General features: G+C 36.4%; 1 protein-coding gene across 1 annotated transcript in view; it reads left to right on the forward strand.

Annotated features, from left to right (window-relative positions):
* Window positions 1-15,226: 15,226 nt before the first annotated feature.
* The window catches only part of LOC117343136, a 37,891-nt gene continuing 26,525 nt past the window's right edge, over window positions 15,227-26,592 (forward strand). Inside the window, exon 1 of the mRNA XM_033905452.1 lies at window positions 15,227-15,376. Coding sequence (XP_033761343.1) covers window positions 15,322-15,376 — 55 coding nt within the window. The 5' untranslated portion in view covers window positions 15,227-15,321. The remainder of the gene's footprint in view (window positions 15,377-26,592) is intronic.

The raw sequence follows: 26,592 nt of genomic DNA on the forward strand, positions 1-26,592 counted from the left end.
TACGTGAATTCATTTGTCTTGAGCGTGTTTCTAAAGATACGTGATTTGACTGGTGACGTAATCTACAATCAGGGCAGGGCCATGTCCCAGTTTTTCATTACAGAGTTTAAAAACACAAAAATCAGAAACGAAACAGATAGCAATTAAGATATCCGATATCCTGAAAGCCGTCCAGTTCAAAATGGTAAAAAATACGAACATTCTTTATTATTTGTGAATTCCTCAATGCGACTGAATTATATACCTAGTCGGTATAATGCGTCCGTCGAATGTGACGACGTTTTAAAAATGACGCCGCTTTGTACCCAACGAAAATTGATACTTACAATGACATGTCCTCCGAGTTGGTAGGTCAATTTTGTTACCGTAGTCTATTTTTTTTTAACTACAATTGTAAAACTATTTCTTTGAATAACTTTACTGCTCAAGGTAGAAAAGAAAAGCGTATTTCCTGCTAAGCAGGAACTTGACAAGATTCATGTTAAATTGTGAAACTGAATTGTCATTATTTGACACGTATATAGATAGCATGTTTACTTAATTATATGTGTGAAGTTCGGGAATGTATTCCGGCATCCAAGTTAGGTACACTTATTGTACTTAACGATGGTGTTAAAAAAAACTATGGTCTACTCTGAGCTGGGTCGCTTCACTTTAAAAGTTAGTCGTAAGATTACTATCATCAAATATTGGCTTAAGCCATTGAATACTGATAATTGCGTTTTAAAACCGTGTTATAATGAACTCGTGAAGCTTAGTATAAGTAAGCCTAACTGTAAAATAAATTGTATGTATCACGTTAAACGAGAGCTTAGTCGTATAGGGTTTTATGACACTTGATTACCCAAGCATATATCTCTTTAAAAAATGAAAAATAAATAAATAAATAACTGAAAATATATAAAAAAAAAAAAGCCTTATGCACACAATATCTGCAGGATATTTTATCAAAAACATTTGAAAACTCTCCTAAGTACATTCTATATAAGCACATTGTTGATCGGTTTGAATTGTAGATAAATCAAAAATATCCTTACTAAGTTTAGGGTACTAGCACATAATATTTTAGTGTTGATAGATAGCAAGGTATCTCCAGAGTCAAGTGGCTGTCTTTATTATTCAATAGAGGATAAGATAAAATTGGAACTCATTTTATTTTATTTTTCCCGCTTACTCAGAATTGAGAACATTGTATTACTAAATGATGGTATATATAGTCAGTGTCATTTTCACCGAATTTTAATCTTAATTGACAAATTCTCAGATCCCTGTGAACAATCTTTTTCAAGATTTTTCTAAAATTTCAGCCATTACACCCACTTAACAATTTCTCGTCGCGTTTTAACCCTTCCTCACACAAATTACAAAAATGACATCGTCGCTTAAAATGCTGACGCATGAAAATGTCAGGAAACTGAAGAAGGAGAAAAAGTTTTATAATAGATCTGTGCAGTGAGAACAGTACGACAGTTTCTATACCTGGGCTGTACTATAAATTATTCATATAGAGTATTTCTCCCGGCTTTTTTCTCTATTGTTATCCGATTCTATCTCACGTGTCAGCTTTATGTCATAAGGGCTATCTTAAACTGTTAACGCGCGCGATAAGAAATCTCGAGATTTCTATGATGCACTTACGCCTTGTCTTAATCGGTTACATAACTTTAAGCTGACAATGGCGGTAATGAAGGTATGCTTGTTTTGTTTGGTTAGAGACTTAAGTTGTCCTCGTAACCGCTTCTCGTGCTAGCGCCCTTGTGAATACGACACAGGGGAGATATTTGGTAACCACCCCTGTGTGATTTCGGATGATCGTGAATATTACTTGGTTCGCTCCCGTCTCTGGCAGAAATAAACTAATTCAACGCATTCGACCCGAAGCCGTTGAGTCGAGGGCATCATCAGCATCAATAATGGCGTCCCTGTAAATTGGAGAAGTTTACTCGCTCCCGTTGGCTCCTATCACGTTACGATGTGTGGAAGGGTATACACAAATGTATATGGGAAAAGACAATATGGTATATCAATATAAACATTCGTGAATACCCTCGTGTACGGAGCCCATTGACTGACATGCCACATGCTTATTTCATTTCATTATATCGTTTTAACGAAATGATAATTCGTTTCAACGTAATATTTATCGAAATAATAAAATTAGTTTGATCGAAATAATAATTCGTTTTATCGAAATAATAAATCGTTTTATCGAAATGATAATTCGTTTTATCGTAACGTTATTCGTTTTTTTTTCGAAATGTTATTTCGTTTTATCGAGTCGAGGGGGAGGGGTACGGGGGATACTAGGGAGTACGGGGGTGGGGGGGGGGGGGGGGGGGGTGTACCATAATGAATGAATGGATGGATATACACATTTTACAAAATACAATCTAAATCAGGAAAACATTGTCACTAATATATTCCAGAATGCATCTGTCGCCGTAACCTTCTTTGTAGATTCTGATATCAATTGTATTATTTCAATCGATCAAAGCTAACAACGACAATTTAAAACAATAAATAAAGTTTTATTTCAGGACAACGTGGTTACTGTTTCAGCCAGGGGGGGGGGGGGGGGGGGGGGGGGGTCAGTTTAGTGTAAGTCTAGAGCGTAAGTCTAGCCAGCCGGAGTCCCTGCCCTGGTTCGATCCCTAAAAAGGGCATTTGGAAGGAGGTGAAGAGTATAGACACTGATTAAGGATATCACCTGTAACGTCCCAATAAACAACCCAAAGGTCGCCAATGACAGTGGAAAGGGAATAATGACAATCCCTTTTAAAGGATTTCGCTTCTTTTTCATTAGAAAATCGACAGTAAAACTCAGCAAAGGGCGCGATAATTGTACACGTTAAACACATTTCCCCTCCGTTTAAATACATTTGTAGCTCTCATTAGCTAACCGAACGAATCTCTCCAAGATGATGTTAATGAATATCAAAAAGGGGAGTCAATGGCAAGTTGTAGTTCAAGACTGCTTGGTATTGTTTGTTCAAGTTATATTACATCAGATAGGGGGGGGGGGGGGGGGGTCGGTAAAAAAAAAAAGACAATCGGTGTTCAGTGAAATACTACAAATGTCAATAACATATAGACCATATAACAATTTTTCCAGTGTTCTGACCTTCGACGACAGCAATATATCATCGAGGCTATAGGAAATCTTATTTTGGACATGTGTATTGGATTATTTTCCCTTAAAATGTGAACATCAAGAGCGAATAACAAGCAAAATATGTATCACTAAAACAATACATGACCCCTACCGGTCCGCACTAAAAATAGTAACAATTAATGACCTTGACCTTGACCCAAAATCCCTGAAACGCGAACTTGTCCGAGATATTATGGTCCTTCATCATTGTGTGGAGTTTAATCAAAATCCCTTGAGGAATGAGGCCTCTAGAGTGCTGGCAAACTTTGGTGTTACGTATGTACGTACGTAACGGAGAGGAAACCTTTAGTTCCCCCCGGTTTCGCCGGTAAGGGACTAATATAACTGGTCTACTTAAATCATCCACTGTTTAATAACTTTACACACTCGGTAAATATTGTATTTCTGTCAGACACAATATACCGGTGTCACATGGCGTCAGAAATTCTATTACACCTAACACCGTGTGTTTTTATAACAGATATCTGCTGATCTCGCTTAAAATTCCAGGTGTCCATGTGTGACACGCCAGTCCCATGCTGTCCCCGACGTCAGCACCACTTGTTATACTAGTAATAGGGTACGTGTGTATATGTTTATTAAATCCCAAACCTCTTATCGACAAAGAATATACTTAATACACAAAAATCCATTTCAATTGGATTGTTAAACTCCCGTCTTTCCTTATATAGCTAATATTCAATACGTATAGAGTTATTACTTGGGTTGTCCGGTACCCTTATATACAATACTCCTACTCCAGAAGTATCCTCTCAGGTAAAACTCTACCCTAAAATACACTCTTCAAAACAAATATGCCTGCTTGAAAATACGCTCTTGTTCAAAATGCATACTTCTACTCCGGAGTAGCATTCTGGTCAAAAGTACAGCCCAGCGCCAAAACAAAACAAAACAAAACAAAAACGTACATTCAATTCCAGAAAGGGCGTTTAAGATGTTAAAATAACTTTTGCTCGACCCTTTGTCTACTGATACAATGTGTTTAAGTTAAATTCAAAAGTAACGTTAAGCGCAAAACTACTCTCAGGCATAAAAAGTAACCTCCTTCTCGAAATTTCTGTAAACTATCCTGCAGATTCACAAGTAACCCCGCTATACATTATTTTTGTATTTGGCTTCCTGAAAACAATTTTGGATTGATATTTTGAATGTCAGCGTGATCCTTCGCACTCGTCCATCCGGGCCAACATGAATTATTAATTGATATAAATGGAATTTTTAGTTTTACATCAGACATGTTGGTCTGGTCCGGTAATGATGACAACACGAGTAGCTGTGTGTGCAAGACAATTAGTGCGCTGGATACATAACACTTCTTCAACAAATCGATTTTAAAATGATGTTGTTTTTAAGTACGAGTTGTGTCAATGTAGAACCGTGTACTGTATGTACATGTACGTTATTTCTTATAGATTATTGTTGATTATGTTGAACATATTAATATTGTTGTGTTAGTTTCGGGTTTGATTTTTTTTTTTTCGGGAGTTTTGATGTTGGGAGGGATGACGAATTAACAAATGCCTCTAAAACATGTTAACGTAACTTCACATTTCCTCCCTAACTGATCAATAATGTTTAAATTAGAATTTACTTGTACGAATTGTCTCCCGACATAAACAGGAACAGCGACCACCATATGTTATAAACGCATTCGCACAGTTGGAATGAAGACGGTCACAGCTTTAGAATGTATATATAATAATAAAAGTGAGGAATTTCTTTATTTACACAACATGTGGGCATTGCACAACTCGACCAATAATCAATACACAAACTAGACTGCTGTACCACGTACATATGTTATTCATTCAGTATTTGTCCCTAAAACAATAGACGAACCAGAACAATGTGTACAGTCCGCAGACAGAAAGGCAAAACACACCGTGACGTAGACGTTTCCTTCCGATTTACTTTCGGATGTAGTTATGTTGGTCTTTTGTAATATTTCGCTGAAAAACGTCCATATAGAGTGAATTGATTCTTAATTTTCAGACCTTGTCAATGGTTTTACGTCGTAAAATTACAGTGGTCCTGGACTATGTGTCTCCAGACACACACGATACGTGTCTCCAGACACACACGATACGTGTCTCATTACACACACGATACGTGTCTCCGGACACACACGATACGTGTCTCCAGACACACACGATACGTGTCTCCAGACACACACGATACGTGTCTCATGACACACACGATACGTGTCTCCAGACACACACGATACGTGTCTCCAGACACACACGATACGTGTCTCCGGACACACACGATACGTGTCTCCAGACACACACGATACGTGTCTTCAGACACACACACGATACGTGTCTCCAGACACACACGATACGTGTCTCCGGACACACACGATACGTGTCTCCAGACACACACGATACGTGTCTCCAGACACACACGATACGTGTCTCCGGACACACACGATACGTGTCTCCGGACACACACGATACGTGTCTCCGGACACACACGATACGTGTCTCAACACACACACGATACGTGTCTCCGGACACACACGATACGTGTCTCATGACACACACGATACGTGTCTCCAGACACACATGTAACGTATCTTCGGACACACACGATACGTGTCTCCAGACACACACGATACGTGTCTTCGGCCACAAACGATACGTGTCTCCAGACACACACGATACGTGTCTCATGACACACGCTCTACGTGTCTCATGACACACACGATACGTGTCTCCAGACACACACGATACGTGTCTCATGACACACACGATACGTGTCTCCAGACACACACGATACGTGTCTCATGACACACACGATACGTGTCTCCAGACACACACGATACGTGTCTTCGGCCACAAACGATACGTGTCTCCAGACACACACGATACGTGTTTCATGACACACACGATACATGTCTCCAGACACACACGATACATGTCTCCAGACACACGTCACACGATACGTGTCTCCAGACAAACACGATACGTGTCTCCAGACACACACGATACGTGTCTCCAGATACAAGATCACGTTTTGCTATATAAGATCTTGCAAGTTCCCAAATCATTTTAGCACCTCACACGTCTACTCAGACAAAGTAATTTAGATGGTTCCTACTTTCAGAAAGCGACTCTGTATAAAAAATATGTTATTGTAATAAACAATCTCTGAGACGTACGTATAACTAATCAACGGCTACAAGTTTGTATTTGCCAATATGAATGCAATTCGCAAAGCATTGTCACACAATACGTTCGTGGTATGATGCGCCTTGCCACGGGTACTATGTACAAATTCCCGTCCAATGACAATGACAATTGTTTATTCTCGTAAACAGTACAGTGCAGAGAATATGAGTATTAACAAATGGATAACAATAATGCATGGTAAAACAGGATGGACATCAGTATTATTGATTAATAACTTGTAATGCTAACAATGAATACGATATGGGTAGCCAAGTTATGTTGAGGTGGTGCTACTGTGTCAATGAAGTCGTTGGGGGTTCTTGATTTGTCGCATCGCTTGGACTTAATTTAAACATATTTTATTTGAAAATTAGAAGGAATTGAACACAAGTTGTGTAACTTATAAACGTCGTTTTCCGCAAACATGTATACAATGGTGTTTACAAATGGCAGCATTTGAGATATAAAGGAAAATAACATTAATATATAAGGTGACAATATACAATTCCGTTTGCTATGAGTTGATGATGAGACGTGAACCTCTAAAACAATCTTATTCCCCGGAAAAAGTAGGCACACATGACGTCAATATATTTTTTCATTCCGTTAGTGTAGTTAAAACAAAGTATTTACTGTTTATTATGATTTATTATTTAGTAGTAGGTGTAACGTTACTATAGAACCCACCATACATCACCGGTATCAGACCAGCTATCTCCCTTTCACAGTTTGGCACATTTACAACACTGCGCTGTTATATAAACCAATAAACACTATATATGGTGTCACTAATTGTATATGTGTACCTTCAAACACAAAAGTAAACGCCATGTCACGTCATCGATCTTGTGGGACCCCGGGGGTCGGACAGGCCACGCCCAGGGGATCAGTGATTAAGTCGTCATTCTCCGACATTGACAAGTCGGTGGAAACCGTCCGATACGCCCCCTGGTGGTAAAACAGAATACAAGTACATTGCTATAACGACAATTGTTTTTATATAGATCATTTTTCTTACTTTTGTTGTCTTCACGAATGAAAAGGATGAACTTGACCGCTGGCCTGAGGCTGACCGTCAGGGAAATTCTTCAAAAGAAGATATTGATGTGTCACCGATTTGACCGATAGGTTCCCGATCGTTTGGTTCCCGGTGCTAATTATAGCGGGTAATTAATTATGAAGAAGCAATAATGTGTATTTAATTAAATTAACGTCGTTTGATCATCAGAATACGTATATATGAGAGCACTAGATGTTAATTACAGCTTCATTTCATCTTCCTGAACGTTCTCGTGTACTAAGAGTTATACATGGTTTTGGACATGTGTAAATTGTAAAAGCGCCAGATGGTTACCAAGTGCAAAGCTATTTTTTTTTAAATTTCAACTTCGTTTAAGTTTGTGTCTTGAACTCAGATCTAAAGATCAGTGTGCATACAGACCACTTAGAATTGTGTGGGTTATTTTTCATTTAAGAATATTTTACTGCAAAGATCTTAAAAACAACATATGAAATTAAAAATTAAAAAAATATTAAGTCCTCTCCTTAAGACCTGCACTGAAGGTCAGCACAGCCACAATTCAGTCCATCAGTCAGACCCAAACTGGAGGTCAAACAGGCAAATATCAGTCCATTAGTCAGGCATGAACTTAAGGTCAACACAGTCAAATATCAGTCCGCTATCATACCTGAACTGGAGGTCAGAACAGTCAATTATCAGTTCATTAGTCAGACCTGAACTTGAGGTCAACAAAGTCAAATATCAGTCCATTAGTCAGACCTAAAATTCAAGTGAACACAGTCAAATATCAGTTCATTAGTCAGACCTGAACTGGAGGTCAACACAATCAAATATCAGTTCATTAGTCAGACCTGAACTGGAGGTCAACACAATCAAATATCAGTTCATTAGTCAGACCTTAACTGGAGGTCAACACAGTCAAATATCAGTTCATTAGTCAGACCTGAACTGGAGGTCAACAAAGTCAAATATCAGTCCATTAGTCAGACCTTAATTGGAGGTCAGCAGTCAAATATCAGTCCGTTAGCAGAGATGAACTTGAGGCCAACACAGTCAAATATCAGTTCATTAACCAGACCTTAATTGAAAGTCAATAAAGTCAAATGTCACTCCGTTATTAGACCTGAACTTAGGGCCACCACACTCAAATATCAGTCTATTAGTCAGACCTGAATTAGCGGTCAACACAGTCAAATATCATTCCGCTGTCAGCCCTGAACTTGAGGTCAACACATTCAAATATCAGTCCGCTATCAGACCTGAACTTGAGGCCACCTTAGTAAGATACCAATGTCCTGTACGATCACATAGATTTATTGTACTCCGGTTCCCTTCCCAAAATAAGACCCCTCGCGCATTTCATCCGGGCAAACAAGAGTGATTCATAATTAGTTGATTTAACTTTAATTGTTGTAAAATAAATAAAACTCATCGGATACAATTTGAAACATATTGGGTCGAATGTTTTTTTTAGTATATACGGTATATTATTTAAAGTTAACTCGTTTTCCAACCAATTTCACCCAGACACCGAGGACCTTGGGATTTGATGAGTAGGCGTGACCGTCTAATTGGATGCCTATACGTTATTATTTTATAATTGTATGTGATGTCACGTTAATCATTCACTTTCAAATTGGACAGATGATCCGCACGCGCGACCTTGCATTATTAGTGGGTATATAATGGCAAGATAGGATGATTAAATGGTTCTATCTTCACCCAAGAAGACTATGACTGATTGGGGTACCGCGTGATATGAACATTTGTCTCATGACATATTAATACAACACTAAAGAGTATTTATGATTGAATTCGGGTCGTCGGGGGGCACATACATGTACATTGTATACAGATTGCGACAGCTACTTAAACCCCCAAAACAATGTGATAACGATAAAGTATTTCAAATACAATCCTGTCAGAACACTACAGTTTCACTGTTCGTCCCTTTCTCAGAAACATGGATCATTAACTATAATTAACTTTTTTCACGTGCTTTGACCTCAGGGACGCATGGTACATTGTTCCTGATGACCTCTAATTTGACCTATGGGTTATATGTATATCTCCGCACACGTTCGTGTCGGTAAATGAACCTAATCGTACTATAAGTTGCCAACGTAATGATTTCACCTCCATTGTATAGAAGGACATTGCCAGGGTGTACGGTGTAAAAATAAGCTGTGAGCGATGTGTCTAAATTACATGTGTTACGAGACTGATGACAACAGGGGATCATCGACAGTAGGGATTCAGACGCCGACCCCGTGGGAATATTTTACCTTGGGGGAGTGGTGTGCTCAGAGCTCTGTGAAGCGTTGTAGACGTTTATTTACGATAAATTTTAAAGTTACCCGTACTTAAAGTTGTGATGTCTTCTTAGCGGAGCCACTTAGATCTTTATTAAAACGAGAAGTACACATTCGCATAAATAATGTTTTAACCTTGGGCACTTTAAGTCTGGTTAGATTTTCACAAGTTCACACTACCTGATATATATGTCTTACAATACCTGAGGCTGTTTATCTCTCAGTGTGTGCATTTTACCTATTGTGAATGAAGTCAATGGGATTTTTTTTAGAAAGTTTAACTTTGTATAATCTCGGCAGAGATATAAAGAGGAATGCTAACCGCTTATGCCCGCTTATCTTATATGAGCGGTGCGGTCTAACTACACGCGTAGGGGTACGATTTGACATCATAATTACGAAATAACCCTTTGGTATTCGAAGATGTTGCGATGCCAATTAAAATTCAATTCTATTCAATATTTATCAGCACTATTATAATTATGAATGTAATTTTATGACTTATCAAGAACACGGAAATAAGAAGATAATGTACACTTAATACTTAATCAAAACGGACACAGGCCTGGCTTCCTCAGTTTTAATGACCGGTCTGAAGTAGGATCTTTGTATTTGACAAAAAAATCTGTGTGATCACAGTTTGGTTAAAGATTTCCGCAGCCTGAAGATAGAACTTCGTTTGTATCTAAACGAGTATTGGTTAATTGGGTAGCGGGAAAAGAAATGCAATTCATCAAGTGAATTGCAGATTGAACACAGTCTTTGCATTCCTTGAATATTTATCAAAATTGTTGACTGGAGAAAGCCAACCAAAACACATCACATTGCCAACATGTACAAATCAAGAGATGTCCTAGAACGAATATCCATACCCTGTCTGACGACCATCTGTCAGAAATTGTCCGTCCGTCGTCCAGAGCTACGTCATCGCAGCTAGAGATGTCGGTCCGTACACCGTCAACAATGCGTCATAGATCCCTGTATATTCCTAACAGATTGCTTGTTCACAACTTCTCCTTGTTTGCTTTAAAAACAAACCAGAACCATTACTCTGGTATTAATTTTTTTTCTTTATTTAGAGCGTCTTGGCCTTATGCAGGGACGTTAACCCCAGACAAGAGAACATTATCCACTTACCAAGGACTACGATCCAGTATTTTCCTCTTTCTGAAAAGTACCATGGTATTGAACACCTTGGCAAGCGAAGGTGCAGAGAGAATAAGCAATCCCAACTTCCATAGGGATTTCGCCACAAAATCCTCGCCTCATCGGGTTTGTGTAGGAATATTATATTTGTCAATGGTTGTAACTCCTCAGAAGAGCAAATCGGACAAAATTTGTATATTTAAACTCTTAACGAGTTCACTAAAAGCCACGTCACTACAAATAAAGTACAGATTTATTATTTACAAGAAAAAAATTAAATGTATTTACCATGTCCCAAATAATAAAAAAAAATGCTGATATTGCAATTTTTTCACATTTAATTAGATGGAGATTTTCAGTGATTACCTATGAGTGACGTGTATGTATTAAATTATAGAGGTGTTTATGCCGTGTTATACACGAATTTGTTTTCTCATGTAAATATATGTCACGTTCAGTGTGTCATGTTGGGTATATAAATGGTCAGTAAGGAGTTTCGGTAACACTTTATGTAAAAAACAAGGAAAAACATTTATCTTTTTTTTCTTGACATTTAATGTCACCTTCCGTATCCTCAGTAAAACGATGACGTCATCACATCGTTCCCGATCCATTAAAGAAAAAAAGTATATAAAGGAGGGAGAAGAGGAATGGGGACGTTAATTTATTTATATAATTGTTATTTGATTTATTTTATTTATTTATTTATTTCAAATGGAAGAAACTTTACGTCTTATTAATACAAGGTCCCTTAAAGTCTGTCCACAAATGATGAGACTTAAAATTAAAGTGTTATCACACTGAAATGTACACGTGGGTGTACGGTAGCGTGACACCCGGTCCATATGTATTTGTAGCTATAAATAGAATAACGATAATAAGATATACCTAGTATACTAACCTCAATACCACACCTATAATGTCTAACGAGATACAAACACATCACATCATCCTGGTAACCTTGAGATCCGAGCCTGCAAAGCGTACTGTGTATTACTGATGTCATCGACAGTCATAATGATGTGTGGTTAATTAAATTGTTAGTGAATGTTTAATAAATTCTTGAACAAATAAAAATTGAGAACAGTTTTCATTTTCGGATAATACATCAAGACCCATAAAATAACAATCGAAAAATTTCTCAATTATATTTAGATCATGTTCTTGTTTAATTTTCTTCTAAGGATATTTATGGATTCAAAAGATACAGGGGTATTCTGTAGCAGGATTAAATTGATACATTTAAGGTCAGGGCTAAAGGAACTGCTGTAATACCCAAGTCGTGTACGCATGGTGTTTAATTTCCCATTATCAGAAGAGCAACGTTTGAGAGCGCGTTTTCCTTTTATAAGAAAATTTACTTTTACACGTTGAAAATTACTGTATGTTTTGGCAATGTAGCGGAAATTGACTTGACTTGGTTAGAGCGTCCGCCTAGAATTCGGTAGTCACGAGTTCGAGTCCAACTAAATATCCACGAAAAGTGACATACGGTCGCCGCGGATGTGTAGGAGGGTGAAATACAGCGTACCTGGACGGGTGGAGCGATCCAGGCTTCCTCTCCAAGACGAACGCTCAATTAAAGGCCAGAATTGAGACAGTATCACAACCTTCAAATCCAAGGCGAACGCTCAACTAAAGGCCAGAATTGAGACAGTATCACAACCTTCAAATCCAAGGAGAACGATCATCATCATCATCATCATCATCATCATGCATCGTGTCTGACTTACAATATCCGCGTGTTACAAATACAGGTAACGATTACACCTGTATACGGGACTAACCCAACAGTACACCATCCTTACTCTGAACCAACAACACACCATCCCTACTCTGAACCAACAACACACCATCCCTACTCTGAACCAACAATACACCATCCCTACTCTGAACCAACAGTACACCATCCCTTCTCTGAACCAACAATACACCATCCCTACTCTGAACCAACAATACACCATCCCTACTCTGAACCAACAATACACCATCCCTACTCTGAACCAACAGTACGCAATCCCTACTCTGAACCAACAGTACACCATCCCTACTCTGAACCAACAGTACACCATCCCTACTCTGAACCAACAACACACCATCCCTACTCTGAACCAACAATACACCATCCCTACTCTGAACCAACAGTACACCATCCCTACTCTGAACCAACAGTACACCATCCCTTCTCTGAACCAACAGTACACCATCCCTACTCTGAACCAACAGTACACCATCCCTACTCTGAAACAACAATATACCATCCTTACTGCAGAACAACAATACACCATCCCTGCTCTGAACCAACAGTACACCATCCCTACTCTGAACCAACAGTACACCATCCCTACTCTGAAACAACAATATACCATCCTTACTGCAGAACAACAATACACCATCCCTGCTCTGAACCAACAGTACACCATCCCTACTCTGAACCAACAGTACACAATCCCTACTCTGAAACAACAGTACACCATCCCTCCTCTGAACCAACAGTACACCATCCCTACTCTGAACCAACAGTACACAATCCCTACTCTGAACCAACAGTACACCATCCCTACTCTGAACCAACAGTACACCATCCCTACTCTGAACCAACAGTACACCATCCCTACTCTGAACCAACAATACACCATCCTTACTCTGAACCAACAGTACACAATCCCTACTCTGAAACAACAGTACACCATCCCTACTCTGAACCAACAGTACACAATCCCTACTCTGAACCAACAGTACACCATCCCTACTCTGAACCAACAATACACCATCCCTACTCTGAACCAACAACACCATCCTTACTCCAGAACAACAATACACCATCCCTACTCTGAACCAATAATACACCGTCCCTACTCCAGAACAACAACACACCATCCCTACTCTGAACCAACAACACACCATCCCTACTCTGAACCAACAACACCATCCTTACTCCAGAACAACAATACACCATCCCTACTCTGAACCAACAATACACCGTCCCTACTCCAGAACAACAACACACCATCCCTACTCTGAATCAACAACACACCATCCCTACTCTGAACCAACAACACCATCCTTACTCCAGAACAACAATACACCATCCCTACTCTGAACCAATAATACACCGTCCCTACTCCAGAACAACAACAACCCATCCCTACTCTGAACCAACAACACACCATCCCTACTCTGAACCAACAATACACCGTCCCTACTCCAGAACAACAACACACCATCCCTACTCTGAATCAACAGTACACCATCCCTACTCTCAACCAACAATACACCATCCCTACTCTGAACCAACAGTTCACCATCCCTACTCTGAACCAACAGTACACCATCCCTACTCTGAAACAACAATATACCATCCTTACTCTGAATCACTTCTCATGCTAATAAACAAGACCGGTTATATGTTACTTATATACCGCCGTTGTTATATGACATTACCTGCGATAACGTCCAGGTGTGTACAGGTGTGTGATGATTACACTGCTTCCGATACCTGTACACTTATCAATATACCACAGGTGTGTCATGGCTTTACATGCTTCAGTAAATAACTGATGCTGAGATTTAATTATAAGTACGTACATACAAATGTACTAGTAATACGTAATCTAGGGAATGTGTGTTGGGGCGTGACGAATGTCAACAGATGTTAACTGGAGCTGGAAGTGCATGAAGACTATATTTGTTTACTTTGCTATTATCAGTAAAAATTCATAATTTCAAAAATAAGCTTAAAATGTTATTAACGAACATGCTCAAACTCCCCACTGGGGAATATCTACCTTTAGCTTGGTAATATTTTTTTAAAGTTCGATCTTCTTAGATAATTGACGATATCATAAAAGTACTAGCTAAATGTTCGCATCACGGGCTTGCATATCTAATATATATATACATGTATATGTCCGTTGTATGCAAATTATAAATATATGAGTGCTCTATATATCCTTTTCAATGAATATTTATGTACTGATGAATGTTTATAACATATATAAAACAATTATTTCAATTATCTAGATAAGCATATGTCCAGTTATGTAATTAATTCCTATTTCACATCGGAGTTCATGAAATTCAGTGTATATCACAGCTGTCCTGGTTGGTATGCCCCAGCAGAGACCTATCTGGCCCCAGTAACAAACACAGCATTAGTCAGAATATTGATCATTGTCAACAATAGTCCTAACAGCCTGAATCAAAATTCACAGTAGGCTGTACAACATTCACCGGTAAATGTTCACAGTCTTTCTCTAAACAAAGACCTGCTCTGACCATTCTTTGTGACAGAAATCGCATTTTCGTCCAAATAATCGAGAATTGGCTGCGGGCACCTGGCCAACTGTCGACGCACCCTATCACAAGCCCCCAGCTAGGCTGTCTATTTGTAGCGGAGTGACGTCACATACTTCTCACAACCTCTTTCCCAGTCGGAATACAACCGCACGTTTTCTGCCGGTGTTTGAATTCTATTTGGAATAAGTCCGAACAACAAACATGGAATTACTAAAATGTTGTGCACTATGTGTAATTATGGCATTACCCCAATTAGGTAAGTAAATGTGGTGAATAAGATTTGAATGTGCACGGAACGTACTTTTTATGTCTCACCTGTAATTTAGCCGAGTGAATTCACCGGTGTTATAAGGACCGACGCCATTGTAGAGATAGCGTGGGTAACCAAAAGTTTGAATTCGAAGAAATTTAATAATTCTACTTGTGTGTTATGACTTATTCAGTTTGGGTTTTAGTTATCCTAAGTTTACAAGTTTCTGTCCCGTGTTATTTTCAGTGTGGTACAATGTGTATAATTTGACTAGATATCGTATGCCGGTTTTCGCCCATTGCCAATTGGAGCGGTTACACACGTGTGATTTGTACAGGTAAATCCGGGTAGGCTTTGAAGTCGGGCCAAACAAAAACCGTCATTGCAAATTATGCTAAGTAATCGAGTCTTACATCTATTCCGTACAACATGTCACGTCCCGAAATTATGTGTGTATGTATGTAAATTCTACAATGAAACTACTGCCCATGGACACAACTATGCACGCATCCCAGCTAAATTTGGCGGGCACGCATATTTATTTTTCTTTTGTATTCTGCATAGACTGAAGCGGCTCTCTGAAACCATTAACAATGGTAGTCTATTTTCACTGGTCTGTAATTTAGCAAATTAAAAGTGCCCATCACGTTCTTTACTGGTGGACAGGGAATATCATTTTACAGAAGACCCCATAAACTACTAATTACATGGACACGGAAATGTGTCTTGCTTGGAATATTTAAAGTGTTACCATAATATTGGCAAACATAGTTTTAATTGGTATAGCTAGTTATTTTATTGATGATGAAACATGATTTATTCATAACCTAATTATGGACATTTACCTTATAAGGCAGTATGCATTAAGTAGGAATTATGTTGGAAGCTGATGATTCAGTGTACAGTATCTGACTATACTAATAGATATTGATCAGATGTTCTAGACAGCAGTGTTTATACACAGGACAGTATGTGACCTCATTTCCCGAAAAAAATCCATCAAGGCTTGGCTTCTATCATGATTATATATATACTAGTCATTGATGGGGAATTTCAATATTATAGATTTTGAGTCCTTGTATTATGGGTCACCTGGTATTGTCTCCACACGTGACAGTGTTAATTTCAGTGATCAATGTTAAAAAGCTACTGCCTAAACAAGACGACTGCTTGCTTATAATTACTAACAATTCCATTGTGTCTCTTAAGATAAAAAAAAATCTGTCATATCCGACTTATGAAGACTTTTGGTCAAGATGACATCATTCTAAACGTGTCAAGGTAAGATTGATCGTGATCAATTGGGTTGATATATGCATATATGGAGGACGTCTCATCCTGTGCGTGCTACTTTTGGGTTTATAAAAATAAAATGTATTTGAGAAAATTTTCTTCTGCTACCATAGTGATATTGATGGCCCAACAACATAATTATCCCTACAATATGTTATCCTTGATCATCAATCATGATCAAGAACGAACATTAGTTGTCATACTTAGCTATATTTCTTCAGTTAATTTCATTCAAAGTGTTAATTAGCAACTGTTGGCATGAAACTCGACAACAAATCTGATTACATTAATATTGGATGATCCTTACATTATAATATTCTACTTTCCAGGAAAATATTATGATAACTGGGATATATAATGAGTAAGCAATTATATGCCCCTTGAACCGGACGTTTAGTCCATTACAATCATAAGACTACAACTAAAAGTAGAATGAAAGAGATGAAACAGCATTATACAATATTTGTAACTGCTATAAAACATATCAATAAAAGATATCAAATCAATTTAATATTAAATTGATATAGATGTTGATATATTTGTATTTTGTCATAAAAATCACCATAATCATTTGCAGCATATTTCAACTTTCATTTTCAATATTTGTTAGAAATATTAGGTTAAACTGGAGTCAGAGAACTATTGTTATGTAACATCCAGTAATAACTGGAGTATTTGATTTAAAGAATACATCATTTAACATATTTTGCTGAATTTCTGATCATAAATGTACCAGGTTTTTCATTCATTGATAAAATTTTGAATTGATATATATATATATATAGCAGATTAGTATGTAGGGGTCAAAGGTCACATACACTGACAATATCATTTCTTCATCAATATTGAAGTAAATCATTAACACTTTAGAGCATCAATAATATATATATGCTGACATTCAAATGTGGTAGGCAAGGGTTTTCACTATTTGACTAATTGGATTTAGCCCTTAACAATGTAAGAATCTATATGTTATACTATTATACAGATACAGAAGTTTGTTAATCTAAATTGTCAAATTAACAATATCAACCTGGTAAAAAAATTGGTCATCAGACTCGGTGTGTAAATTTTGGTTGAGGTCAGGAACTCTGAATATATTAATAATTATGAATTGAATATAGGTTGAATTAACTCTGTATATATTAATAATTATGAATTGAATATAGGTTGAATTAACTCTGTATATATTAATAATTGTGAATTGAATATTGAATTTGGATCAAATGATCTTACCCTATATCCTAGCTATACAGGACTTTTTCTCAATGGTGTGGGACGTGACCTTTTTATCTCATTTTGGGAGGAAAATTGGTGAATTGGAAAAGAATTTTTCGTGAGAAAACTCTGAAAATTTGGGGAAATAATTTCAATTTGGAATGGGATCCATTGGTGGTCTCCAAAAACCCTGCTATAATGAGTCTGCTGTAGTTCAGTAAAAATGATAAAAATGCTGTCTAATTGTCCTGAGAATTTATCTGTCTCCAGTGATTTTTTTTGGCCAGATCTACAGCCGACTTTAGGCTGTTTCCCCTTGCCAAAAAAAGTTGTATTTTCCCAATTTTGAAACATCATTTTTCCCAATTTCAAAAAAAAAAAAAAAAAAATAGTATTGAATTTCTATCTGGTTATCTGTATATTGTATTTCATTCCTAGAATATGTGAATATTATGGTACGATAGTTGATCATCATACACGTGAACAGTAGACTGACAAATTTACTTCCGCGATAGGCAAGTTGGCTTCAATTAGTCGTATAAACGGTATGAGGGAGGTAACTCGAATCCTGATCACTGTTGCGCTTTCCACAAATGACATGCAGGCAAGCGTTTCAGAGAGTCCGTAGACAAACACCAAGATGAAAACAAGAAAACTTCCTTTGTTTTGTAGTCTAAGTAACTAAGTAATAACCCAGGATGCTTGCTACTGACTCTTCATATCAAGAGGCAGACTAGAAAAGCCAATAAATGAAGTGTTTTGACTTATTTAAGTATTTTGTCATTATTTGCTATTTTCCCAAATTCACCAAACACCGCAATTATTTTCCCAATTGAAAAGGCATAGGCTGTTGAAAAAATTATCTGAAAAAAACACAGGTCTCTTCTACTTTTAATCAAAGTTTCTAGCTGTTTTGGCGTCTTTCATTGGCTTGTAAAGATTAGATATATACTATACATTTCCCAATCCATCATATTGTATTATCTCACATTTGTCTGTTCAGAATAGCTCAAGGTTTCTCAACTCAAATCAATTAAGCAGCTATCTATAACCATGCTGTGATATACACATTTCAGTGGGATCACACTATAAAATGGAAAAGGCAATTCATTGGTCATTTGTGGACAAAGTCATTGTACAGTATTTAAATCCATATTGATATATTGCATGTGAACACATGAAATCCACAAACACACAAATTTTAAAAGCTCCAGGGTATATCAGCTATACGGACTAGAATCTAAATATGACCTTTTTCAACCAGTGAATATTTAAATGACTATGATTAAACAGTCATATATCTGAAGTGGAGAGGATATGAGAGATTATAAATTTGTAGATTGTGTATTGTAAATCTGTACATCATCATATAATGTCATCTGATATGTGTATGCATGTGCATACCCAATGCTATTGTCAATTTCCTATATAAGTGGATTTACAAGTGGTTTGATTTATATGACAATTCAGCTTCCTTTCGATCTGTCACTGCATGATACTGCATTAAACAGTACTGATGTTTTTTGTAATTATTACGGTAAATGTCCCAAAATTTTATAATTCTGATCAAATGTTGGCAGCATCCTACATTTGTACTTGATTGCAATAAATTACTCCTTTGGGAAAATTGGTGTTATTTTTTCGCCGCTTCATATTTTATTGTACAAAATTAATGCATTGCCAGCCAAATTTGCCTTTAAGTTGACATGTCCAGATATTGTTGCAATTAAGTTCAATGTGCAAGCTAAAAATGTAAGCATGTGACTACTTGCCAAATTGACAAGTGCCAAATTTCTCAAAAGTTTTACCTTTTCCTTTTCATGTGTAGTGATTTTGATATCGTAAGTTTTAAAACATCAATATTTTTAAATTGCAGTGTTTGGAGATCTAGGTTACATGCATTGTAATTATTTGATATATAAAAAAAATGAAAAGAAAAAATAGAGGGATGTAAACAATCCCCATAGGTAAATATTTAAGCTGCTGTTAAACCATGAAAAAATGAAGTACTGCAGTATTATTATATAACACAGTATTTAGTCCAATACAACAGTCTATGTCCCTATCATATACACCACAGACATATTAATAGGCCTCATGGGCCCAACAGACATGCGATATAAATTGAAGTCAAAAAGCTAAAAAAAAAAAACAACCTTGGTTCAACAAATGTTTCAAAGAAAAACAATGCCATCTTTAAGATACATTTTAAACAGTACATTGTCCAATTTCGCAGTGATAGTTCTATTTAGCTTACCAACTGGAATCCCAAAAATCTTCATATCATTTTCATGTCCAATTCTTGCAATACTGAAATAGCTTGTATTGCCAAAATCTAACATATGCATGGGCATGGAAAAAATATTTCCTAAATACTGAATTAATCAAAATTATTCTGAACACAACCATGTATTAGCAGTCTGAATTTTCTTTCGACTGCCATCTTTTTTAATTTGTTACTCCTGAGCATGTTGAGTTTGTTTCTACATGTATTTACAGAACTTTGAAATACTACAGGGAGTGGGGTGACCGTGAAATTAAAGCTATCCTCACCTCAAGCTTAGTCTAGTTGATCAGAGAATTTGTAGGATATCAAAATCAATTCTTTTGAGAATTCCATTTCATCTATATATGGAACACGTCCATTCTGTTGATAAAAAAAATATTGATACAGATAGTACATCTCTATGTATTTGTTAAAATACCTATATACTGGGCTTCTGTATACTGATATTACACTCCCACCTTGAAGTATATATATGTGTACATCATAAATTGAGAACATTTACCACAGCTGGTGGCTTTGTGAGATCTAATGTTGTATACAGCTTATGAAGTCTGTACTGAATATCACCCCAATTTTGTCTAGGATGTACGCCAACTCCAAATTGTGATACAATGAAAACACTTTACGTTAATAAAAAACATATGAAATGATAAAGAGGACTTTGATAAAACTTAACAAGAGAAGCTTCCAAGGTCAAAAGGTTAACCTAATTTGTTGGAACGAGTCATTCATCAGAGAAACTCGACTTGATGCTTCAGTAGCATTTAAAATTACAAAATTTGTGAGAGAAAAGGCAATAATATGAGGTTCTGTAATGCTGACCATATTGGAACAGATTTTATAGAGAGAGAGTCAGACCTATTTATCATCAAAATATCCCAAGTAAATACATGTTTCAGCCAGATGTTGTTCATGAACAGTCTAGCTACTCCTGTTTAACATTATATTAAAGTGCACTCTAGTATCAGTTGACTTTTGTGAAACAGCCATGGTTGCAATTATGTAAAATCATAAAAAAAAATTAAATTATTTAATCACTTCCAAAAATTTTAAACAATTACATTCAGATAATATTGCATACTTTAATATTAGATTAGTCTGAAGGACAAAAAAAGACAAATCTTTAAGGCATCCAGAAGTGCTTGCATGCGGCAGTAATTCACGGTTAATAATTAACAATAAGAAATTAATTATCATGACAAATAGGGAATTGTTACCGGTAGGATGAAGATTAATGTCCGAGATCTTAAAACGGAACAAAAAATGAAACGCATGTTTCCACTAATCATATTACGTGTTGGAGAAAAGTTCGGTAGGAATTCAAAGCTTTTTTAATGTTGGGAATTTTGAAGTAGTTTTCACTTTAAGCATTTTTATCCACGGATTCGGAAACTTAATTGACTTAAATTATAGCTATAGTCATAGACAGTTGTTGAAATTAGTGTCAAAAGGGACAGGCACAAATAAGGCCGGTACTCGTGGGGTTATTAATGAAAACACCGGGTTATTAATGAAAACACCGGTAATTTTAGGGCCTGATTATATACATGTTGACAACCTGTCTGCTTGACATGTATATATTGATGACGGAAAAAATGACATTCATCACTTCCACTCATGGACAACCAAAAGTATTTCTCCCAAGGCCGACATGTTTTTGCTGTGTCATTGATCATCATTAATTAATAAAATATTGCATGTACGATCATATAGTGCAAAATCCTGAGAATGTCACAAGGTCGGTGTACTTAACATGTGAGGCCACACAGAATGAATATGTTTGTGTGTCCCATCTCGGCTGGATCAGTTTATTACTCGACATAAATAAATGTGTCAACTAGAGCGCTAGCTGATGGTACATGATATATAGAGCATATATATATATCTATATATAGATATACAGAGTATTCCTTGACCTTGTGTTACATTAAATAAAGTTTTTCATAATACTTGGATTCTTATATTCATTACAAACCAATTTTATTAAAACGATTCTTATATTCATTACAAACCAATTTTATTAAAACGAAAAATGCACCAACCCTAGAAATTCTAGTAGACATTAAAAAAAAGAAATAAAGTACCAGTAATCATACAATCCCAGATATTTGACGGCTCTCATTTTCTGTCAAATTTAAGCATGTTTAAAAGAGATACTCCACACATTGTAGGATTTCATTATAATGCTTTTTATGAAAATTGCACAAAAGCAAATTGATCTACTTGATGTTCTTGTAGAATTTTCATGTCTGACAGATACTCTGTACAGTGTCGCAGGTCTGCATTTTAATAGCGGAGCTGTGTGAAATATTTGTGTACATTTAAAATTTTAAATCAACAAAAAATAAGCGACATAACAATGCAATGACATCATTATTATCCCAATCAGACATTACAACTTAACACTGTAGACATATCAATGATATGGTGATCATGACCTTTCGGATCCTGATTCCCCAATGTGCTATATTTACCGTAGGCGGGCTAATTTCCCCCAGTGATTTCATTAGTCAAAACTGACCAAATGCAGGAAATAAAGTAATGAATAAGAAGAGAATCGGACAACTCCTGAAGCCAGGTTTCCAAATTTACAGTACATTATAAAAGATTTCCTAAAAGTTTAATTTCTTCTACAGCAGCTGGTTGCCGATATGCTGTCCACAGGAAGGATATTTTAATGCTGAAAATATTTTTAAATGTCGTGGATCACAAGTCCTTATAATATACCGTATTTATTCTAATAAACGCCCCCCCCCCCCCTTTTTTGGGAAAGAAAAATTCCTCAATTTGAGAAAAAGAACTTACCGTGGTATGTAATTGCAATTTCATACACGGGTGTCAAAATGTTTGTCACTTCAGTGATTTTTTCATCCTTTTTTACAGGGGCCTGTACCTTTTCAATTGGGAAAATACAGCGGCATTTTTCCCCAATTGGGAAAATTTGGTGTTGCTTTTAAATGAAAAAAAAAGTCAATAACACGTCCATATATTTATTTATCTGTTAAATTTTCAAAATTCATCTGGCCTAATGATTCTTAATAGCTATCTAAAGGGCCATTTTCCTTGTTTTTTGCCCCTTGAACATGTCCACCAAAGAGTCCAGGCCAGTTGTCATGTTTTTTCAATTTTCTTGAAGGATGTGTCCCAAGTTTTATACCCTTTTGTAACAAATGGCTTACAACTCAAATGTGCACCAAAAAATAAACAATTCTCAAACAATTCGCAGTACTTGCACATGTAGCCACATGTCACACTACTGTGATAAAGACAAGAGAAGGTAGATCCATATTTGGCAGCATTAAATGTTCATCTATCGACGCTGCTCCTCTTTTTTCCCGATAAAGTTAATACCAGATTTTCGTCGCGGGTTACATGTACATTGACGTTTGCTACGGGTAAACATTCCGTCTGGACGGTTGATAAAACAGATTCAATGTTGGATGATGATCCATTGGTTGACGGGTTGTTTGGTATATCGCCGCCGGAAGACTTTTTGAAGAAGTCACTCACTTTCGTAAGGCCTTTCCTATCTTTTTTGTCAGTCTTTTGACATAACACTTCGTGTTGTCCGACTCTTGTTTACATGATCTTAAACTTTCAAGCGCTTGTCATAGCATATGTGAGACACGTGTGCGATTAAAACACTCGATCGACACAGACTTTCGCGGTGCGCTCGATTTGAAACATTGAGGAAAACGACATCGTTTCAGACACGGAAACAGAAAGCACGGGAATTTGCGTTATCGAACGCGACCAACATAGAACGAGAACACCGGCGTTGAAAATTTCTTGTGAAATACATTTTGGTCGGCATTTCTTTATACCAATTAATATGAAGGGATATTTTCTGAATGGGAAAATATGAGCAAGAAATTGGGAAAATACAACAAAATTTCTCTAGGGGAAGGGGCCGAAATTCGGCCCCAAATCGACCCTAAAAAAATCACTGCACTTAGTTTTACAATGTTTTGGATACATATACACATATATATTTCATGGTGTGAAATGGGTACATACAACATATCTCACAACTTACCGACTCTGAAATTTTTATCTCCATTAAACGCCCCCCCCCCCCCCCCCCCTGGAAAAATTTCACGCCCCCGGGGAGTTTATTAGAATAAATACGGTAAGTAGGACAGAACAATCAAAATTTTTCCAATATATGTGCAGGATATATGATATATCCCTTTATTACAATATAAATGTAAATTAAATTTGAAATCAAAATTGTAATTATTCTTTTGATGTGGCATCATATTTATATATAATCCAAAATCTAGCACAATTAATCATAAATACTTATGGAAATTTGACCTGGTCATATATGAGCTAGTTCACATGACAAAATGAAATTTGATTATAATTGACAGATGTACTGGTATTAAAACCCAATATATACTGATATCGGAAACCTGTAGTTATTAATTATATATATAATGTGTAGAAAATCAATACCGCAAATAATGACCAACTAACTATGGTGACCTCAGCTGAAAAATGGGCCAGCTAGCTGTGGTGACCTTATAATTACTCGGTTGAATAATGACCAGTTATATATATAGCTAACTAGGGTGACCTCACGATCGGCTGATGACCTGCAGATAGCTATGGTGACCTCAGTTGAATATTGACCAGCTATATAAGGTGACCTAGACTGAATTTATAATGACCAACTAGCTAGAGTGACCTCAACTATATGGTGACCTTGACTGAATTTATAGATGACCCATATAGAGTGACCTCAACTAGCTATAGGGTGACCTTGGCTGATGACCAGCTATAGCTAGCTTTCAGAAAAATATATAATTTCTGTACAGTTCCAGTCATTGACCAAGTAATTATAAACAGTTTTTGGCCTGCAAAAATTACTGCACAAAAAATGATTTGTGGGAAAATTTGCTACAAATTAATGGTGTATTATATGCCTATAATAGCTATATATATATCCCTACAGGTATGAGCTCATATATACCTCCTTACACTTGAGGTCACATTGAGTCATTTGTAAACAATATACATGTAATACTGAAACTTTTCATAAAATTTTGATTCTGTCACAAAAACAAAATTGTGAAATGTGATCATCTGTGATTTTCAGAAAGCAGATATGTTTCTGGGTTTTTCAGGTTTTTATTAAGTGTAAAGGGAAACATTTCTAGGTAAAGTGACTTTAATTAGCTATATATATAGCTCAGTGGAATAATGACCAGCTTGTATTGGATGACCTCGTCTGAATAATGATCAGCTAGATATATATAGGGTGACCTTGGCTGAATATAATGACCAGCTATCTATGATGACTTCATCTCAATCATGACCACCTATAGCTATATAGGGTGACCACGTCTGAATAATGACCAGCTAGGTTGACCTTTGCATGATTATTGCTATGAAAATGATTAAAAGTGACTAAAATCTTGTGTAATTGTTGCATCATGATCAGATATATACTTCCAACAATTTCAATGAATTCCATGGAAAACTTGAATTGGTTTTGTCAGATGACGACTGTGGCTGCCATTAGTCAGCGCAGTAATTTAGCTACATAGAGATGATTAATTCAAAAGTAATATAATATTGATGGTGTGTGATTCTGCTTACTTGTCACACAGCAATCCCCCTTATATCATTGATAGTAATGTTAATTACCTCCCCCTTATATCATTGATAGTAATATGTTAATTATCTCCCCCTTATATCATTGATAGTAATATGTTAATTACCTCCCCCTTATATCATTGATAGTAATGTTAATTACCTCCCCCTTATATCATTGATAGTAATATGTTAATTACCTCCCCCTTATATCATCGATAGTAATGTTAATTATCTCCCCCTTATATCATTGATAGTTATGTTAATTATCTCCCCCTTATATCATTGATAGTAATGTTAATTATCTCCCCCTCATATCATTGATACTAATGTTAATTACCTCCCCCTTATATATCATTGATAGTAATGTTAATTATCTCCCCTTATATCATTGATAGTAATGTTAATTATCTCCCCTTATATCATTGATACTAATGTGTTAATTACCTCCCCCTTATATCATTGATAGTAATGTTAATTATCTCCCCTTATATCATTGATAGTAATATGTTAATTACCTCCCCCTTATATCATTGATAGTAATGTTAATTACCTCCCCCTTATATCATTGATAGTAATGTTAATTACCTCCCCCTTATATCATTGATAGTAATGTTAATTATCTCCCCCTTATATCATTGATAGTAATGTTAATTACCTCCCCCTTATATCATTGATAGTAATGTTAATTACCTCCCCCTTATATCATTGATAGTAATGTGTTAATTTTCTCCCCCTTATATCATTGATAGTAATGTTAATTACCTCCCCCTTATATCATTGATAGTAATGTTAATTATCTCCCCTTATATCATTGATAGTAATG

Source organism: Pecten maximus, chromosome 15 (assembly GCF_902652985.1).
Source record: "Pecten maximus chromosome 15, xPecMax1.1, whole genome shotgun sequence".
Taxonomy (NCBI): Eukaryota; Metazoa; Mollusca; class Bivalvia; order Pectinida; family Pectinidae; genus Pecten; species Pecten maximus.